The 6,000-nt window shown below is 61.6% G+C and overlaps 1 protein-coding gene across 1 annotated transcript in view; it reads left to right on the top strand.

Annotated features, from left to right (window-relative positions):
- MOB2 (MOB kinase activator 2) overlaps positions 1 to 6,000 on the top strand; it is a gene marked incomplete at its 3' end in the record, with an annotated part of 48,061 nt that overhangs the window by 834 nt on the left and 41,227 nt on the right. Inside the window, exon 2 of the mRNA XM_021707595.1 lies at positions 113 to 212. Within this exon, the coding sequence (XP_021563270.1) occupies positions 113 to 212 (100 nt within the window). The remainder of the gene's footprint in view (positions 1 to 112; positions 213 to 6,000) is intronic.

The following is a 6,000-nucleotide window of genomic DNA, read 5'->3' as shown; positions in this document are numbered from 1 at the left end:
CTCCCCTTCAGGTGGCGCGGAGTCCGGGCGGGGAGGCCCGCCACTGGGGACCTGCGGAGTGGGCCGGGGCTGGGCCTGGGCGTGGGCCTAGACCTCCATCTCCTCCCGCTAGCTGGAGGCCTCTGGGCGGCTCCTGCGCCTCTCGGTTCGCATCACCTGCTCGGCAAAGGTCGCTGGCGAGCTAGAGGTGGTACTGCCGGCTGCGCAGGGCTGTGGGAGGGCAGGCAGGCAGGGGCTCCGCGCGGGGCCTGGCGTGTGGTCCGGGCTGGCTGCCCTTCGAGGGGAGTGAGGCTTGCCGGAGGCCTTGAAGCCCACGGGCACTGGGCGTCCGGGCGTGCAGCTGCGGTGGCCTTATTCCAAGCCACAGGCCCATGCTTGTCTTGGGCTCTCACCGGGAGGGACCACGTTGAGTCAGGCCGGCATCCCACGAGTCTGTTTGGGGGAAGTGGGTTCTTGATGGTGCAGTGAGCTCACAGACAGGGCTCACGTCCGGAGGACTAGCCCTGGCGGCAGGGCTGCTGCTGGAGCGGTGGTGGCCTGTGTGTGGGTGGCCCGTGTGTGCTTATTACATGCACGTGTCCGTGAGCAGAGGGCCCCCCTGCCTGGAGAGCGACCTGCAGTCATCTTGGTAGGCTGACCAGCCTGTGCTTTGTGGACTGTCCTCGTCATGAGGATCCAGGAATGCACCACCATCGGGCTTCAAGGGGCCGGCTCTTGTGACCCCTGTGAGGGCTTTGGAAACCAGGTCGTCCCTCCAGGCAGGGCAGTGGCGTGCTCATATCACGGTTCCCAGGCTGCTAGAGGGGGGCTGGCGAGGTCCTCGGAGCTGCCGCTTCTGGGGCCCTGGGTAGGGAGGGGCACTCCTCGCTGCCTGGCCGTAAAGGACACAGTTCCAAGAGGGCACGCGAGGTTTGAGAGTGGGATTAGGGTGGAGTGGGCTTGTTTCTGCTCAAGTGTCTTTGCGTCTTGCAGGCTGCATGGCGGTCACTGTGAATCGTGCATTCTTTAGCAGTTTTCCTGTTAAGTGCATACCTCGGCAGTCAAATATTGAGCTTGCTGAGAGCTTGTTTCCAGCCGGCATCCAGGGACGGCAGGGCTGAGGGGCCAGGCTTCCTCTGTTCCTCTTCCCTCCGCTCATCCCCTTGTTTATTGAGCATCTACTACGAACTTGACGTCAGTGCCGCAGAGCAGGCGAGCCACAATGACCCTGGGCTCCCTGCCCTGTCCGCTGCTCGCCTGACCGGGCTTCTCTCCTGCAGGGCATCAGTAGCCATGGATGACGCTTGCCCTGCCTGAGCAGCTTTGTGTGCTCAGGGCCAGGGCTTTCGGCGGCCGTTAATCCTTTAACTAGGTTTTGGTCTGGAAGAATTAGGCATGTGTTATTTTTTACTACCTCTTGATATTTTTTATGAACTCAAACTGTTCAGTTTCAGCCAGTAGCGGGTCCAGAATACAGTTCTCTCCCTATGTTAAATAAAAAATTTTTTTTGAGAAAGCGTTTCTTTGCATTAGCTCACCTCAGGTGACAGAGTACAGACTGGACGGTGGCAGCTGATGTGCCTGGCCGCGGTTAATACCAGAGCGTGACCTGTAGACGTGTGTCTCCCTTGTCCCTGGGAGCCGAACTGGGCGCCTGCCGGGCCATCCAGGCCTTATCTCCGGGCTCCCAGCTGCTCCTGAGGAAGGGAGGCCCTGCTGGGAAACCTGCCGCGGAAGCGCGAACAAAGCCTGGCACGTCCGGCTTGGTGGCAAGGCTGCTGGGACTTCTCGGAGGTTTGCGGGTGTGGCCTGCCCCGGTCCTCCCGGCATTTCCTTTGCTGCCCTCTCTGAGCCCAGCGGTGAAGCCATGTGCGTTAGACTTTCTTCTTTCTTGCAAAGAGTAACTCGTCACTCGAAAAGGGCTTCACTTGTGGCGCCGCTCTTCTTTCCACTCTGAGCCGCTGGTGACGGGGTGTCATCCCTTGTCACTGAGTCATGGCCAGCCCGAAAGCGAAAGCTGCGCTCCAGTGCCTTTGCAGCGTCTGGGAGAGGGAAGGCCTCTGCCGCATGGTGTCTGGGCGCTCAGGAGAAGCTGTGGTCTCGTCCCTAACTAGGAAGGACAGGCATTTGTGGACGAAAGGTGTGCGTGCAGTTCACACTGGACCCAGCAGAAAGCACAGCCCAGAAGCTTCCAAGCGCCTGGGATTGCGGGAGAGGAAACACACCCCTCCTCCCTCCTGACTCATGGCAGCAAACAGCCCTCCTGCCATCCCGGTGTGGGGTCCACCTCCTCCAAGCAGCTTGGGACCGGTATGGCGGGCAGGCGGGCGGGCCCTTCGAGCACTCTTCCTCGGGGCTCTCCCTGCCCTTTCTCCTGAGGCTGCATGGTGCTCTGACACCGGTGCTCCTCTGTGCCTCCCTGATCGGTAGGGGAGGTGTGGGTCAGAGCCTTCTGGCTCTGGCAGCAGGAGGTGACAGTCCGGCATTGGGATCAAATGCTGAGTGCAGCTAGCCTCTCCGGGCCAGCTCACAACTCTGCCAAAGCCGCCTCCTTCTCAGCTGTCCTCAGGTGTCTCCGCTCGGAAGAGATGCGGGCCTGGCGGTGTCCCTGCAGGGAGCGGAGTGGAGTGGGGTGACTTTGTTTTTCTTCCTGCTTTTCCTCGCAGGCGGATGTTACTGGTGCTGACAGTGGAGCCTGCTTGGGGGACACCTAGACTGAGCTTGCTCGAGTCTCTAGATTCTTTTTTTCCCAAATAAACAGACTCATTGAGGTGTAATTTACATACCATAAAGTTTACTTGTCTTAAGTGTACACTTAAATGATTTTGAGTAAAATTGCAGGGTAGTAGCCCTCCCCACAGTTTAATTTTAGAACACTGCCACCACTGCCCATAGAGGCCTCGTGGCCACTGGAGTCACTGCCAACCTCACCTTCCGCGGCCTGTGTCTGTCTGCGTGGACCTCCCTGTGGGGAAGTGGGGTCACAATATGCAGTCTTTTGGGACCGGGTCACATGGCATAGCATGTTGTGGCATGTTCTCAGCTCTGTCCTCCTTCCTGCTGAGGGAGTGTCCATGGATGGAGGTGCACGTGGGCGCGTCCTTCCGCCAGGGCTGGGCCCTGGGCTCTGCCTATGTCTTGCCCCCATAAGTCGTGCTTCTGGAGACGGCCTTTTGCCAGTGAACTGGACTCTGCCTCAGGGGACTCCAGGCTGTTGACTGAGCTCCAGGCCTCTAGGACCAGGCCCCAGGCTGAGTGCAGGGTCTCCAGCTGGAGATGCAGCAGGGCTGGCTTTCCTGGAGTCTTCATGCTGCTGAGGAGGGCCTGGGCACCAGAGCACGAGGGGCGCAGGGCAACGGGGTGGCGGGTCCAGAGTTGCAAGGCAGGGTGTGTCGGACCGTCCCTGGTGGCCAGGAAGGGTGGGGCCCCAGAGGAGGGACCGTGTGTGCCGAGGCACAGGGGGTGCTGCTATCCCGGCCATGCCTCAGCTGGCGCCCGGGAGCTGGGCCTCTGAGCTCGTGCTGGGCCAGTCTCTTGCCATGCAGCTCCACTCGTGTGCTTTGGGCCTAGCTTTGGGAGCAGTTTGCTGGGGTGTGCTGTGTTCAGACTCCCTCTCCTAGAACTGCGGCCGTGCCGCATGTGGCCTCTGGAATGATGCCTGCCCACCAGACTCCTCACCGCACATGCGTCTCCTGCCCAGGCAGCTCCTGGGAACCCTTACAGGGTGGCCTCAGGGCGGGCAAAGCCGTGCTGGGGGCAAGCCCTGGGGAGCAGCCGCAGACAGGCTCCGCGGGCTGGCAGCCAGCAGCGCTGTTCCCACGGTGGGTGCCTCAGAGATGCACAGCCCCGCCTCCAGCTTTGGCCCGGTGTTGCTGCCCCCGAGACCACCGCGTCCTTGCTCACAAAGGTCCCCAGCCCTGGGAAAGCCAAGCCATGTCAGGGGCCGCCCCCCGGCTCCTGTGGTTGAGTGCTGGCGGGACTGGGGTGCACCGGCAGCCCTCCTTCCCGCCGTGGCCCTCAGGGCTGGGACGAGGTGTGGACACCACTTGGTGGGTACACCCATCCGACGCCCCGTCATCCAGCACTTCCTGCCTTGTCCACACAGTGGCCGTGGAGGCTCAGCAGCCTTGGACCCAGACCCCCTCTGGTGCTGGTGGCAGGTGTGCTGGTGGCGCGGGTGTGGGGCTTGGGGCCGGGCTGGGGTACCGAGGCGGCTGCTGCCTCTGCCACTCGTGTTAGGGTGGCGGGGTGAGTGCTGGCCAGGGCTTGGGGTGAGGGGGGTCTCTGTCTCCTGCAAGGCTCCTGCCCACGCCAGGCTTGCTGGAAGGGAGGGTGTGGCACTCCTATCTGGCCCAGCGGGCCTGCTGCCCATTCTCTGCCTTCATCACGTTTTTTTTTTTTTCTGCCAGGACTTCTTGGGCCGGGCACGCCCGTGGTATTCTGGGCAGCCCTGTAGACAGTGTCTGGGAGCACGGAAGCAGGAACAACGGAAACCAAGGAGAGCGTGGGAAGGGAAGAGGAGGTGGTAGTGGGCATGGCGTCCGTGCCGTGAGGTCCATGGCATTGTGTGGTCTGGGGACTGTGGCCATGCTTAGGCTGGCATCCTGGCCCCGTCTCTGTGTGGCTCTCCTTTGCGAGCACAGTGACCTGGGCAGGTTTGTGCATGCAGCCCATCCCCGCAGTCGCCGGTGGACACGCTGGGTGGCCTGGTGACATGGTTAGACACCGCTGCCAGCGCCTGTGTTAATGTTTGGCCCCTTGCTGCTGCTGCACCAGGCAGTGGCAGCGTCCTGGTCTTGCCGCTGGGTGTGTTGGTGTGGCAGGGAGGCCGAGGGCCCTCCCGGGTGGCGCCCGTGCCTGAGCCTTTTTGCTGTGAACTTTCAGGGTTGGAGATTTTCTTCCAGGCACCCTTCTGGCTGTGCCCTTCCCTCCACCCTTGGTGTCTGGGGGCCGTGGGCTGGCAGACCCTGTCCTTACAGGGATGCAGCTCAGGATTCCCTGTGGGGCTGCTGCCTTGGGGTTTGGCCCGTGACATCTGCACCCGCGGGCGTTCCAGCTCCTGCCTTGCTGGGACTTGTCTTCCATCTGAAGAAAGGCCTGATGGTGCCCAGTGGCCCCCAGGAGCCAGATGCTTGAGCCTGGGTCCAGGCCTGGGTGTAAGCCCAGGAGTATAAAATTGGCTCAGTGGAGTTGAGAGCTGCCTGTGTGAGCATGGCCTGTCCCTGCTGTGCACGGCCTGGCCCATCCTCATACAGGAGTGCGCACAGGCTCCTCTGCCAGCACGCCTGCTCTCCGCTCTGCAGCCTGTCCTTCTGGTGCCACGTATGGCAGGGCCGTGTGTTGTAGCCGTGTGTCATGAAGCACAGAGTGGGAGTAAGAGCATCCGAGCCAAGTTGTGTGCCCGCCGGAGGCATGTGAGAGGGGCCGTCCTTGCAGCTTCACACATGGGAAGGCCCCTTGGAGAAGGTGCCGTGGGGCTGAGACCTGGAGAGAGCGAGAGGCCCGTGTGGACGGTGGTGGCGCTGTCACACTGGTGTCTCCTCCACAGAGGGTCTGTCTCGCGTCCCCACAGACTTATGGTCCCTATGTAATCAGTGTTTTTCAGTTGATGATAGTATTTATTTTGAGTCGGAGTCTCATTCTGTCGCCTAGACTGGAGTGTTGCGGCATGCTCATGGCCACTGCAGCCTCGATCTGCTGGACTCAGGCGCTCCTTCTGCCTCAGCCGTCCGAGCGACCAGATCTGTGGGCACACGCTACCACTCCTGGCTGTTTTTTTGACTTATTGTAGAGACGAAGCTTCACCCTGTTGCCCAGGCTGGTCTCGAACCCCTGGGCGCAGGCAGTCCCCTTGGCTCTGCCTCCCAGAGTGCTGACATCACAGGCCTGAGCCGCCATGCCTGGCCAGTTTTTATTATTTTCGGTGAGTGAATGGTCCCAGGTGAGCCTCTGTGTCACTGGGTGGAAAAGGGCAGGGCGTGCCCGACAGTGGACAGGAGCCCGCCCGCCCAGCCCGGCTAC

This window comes from Carlito syrichta, unplaced genomic scaffold (genome assembly GCF_000164805.1).
Source record: "Carlito syrichta isolate Samal-C Ts95f unplaced genomic scaffold, Tarsius_syrichta-2.0.1 Scaffold120582, whole genome shotgun sequence".
NCBI lineage: Eukaryota > Metazoa > Chordata > Mammalia > Primates > Tarsiidae > Carlito > Carlito syrichta.
Note: the sequence above shows the minus strand (reverse complement) of the source record. Positions and strands in the feature narration are given on the sequence as shown.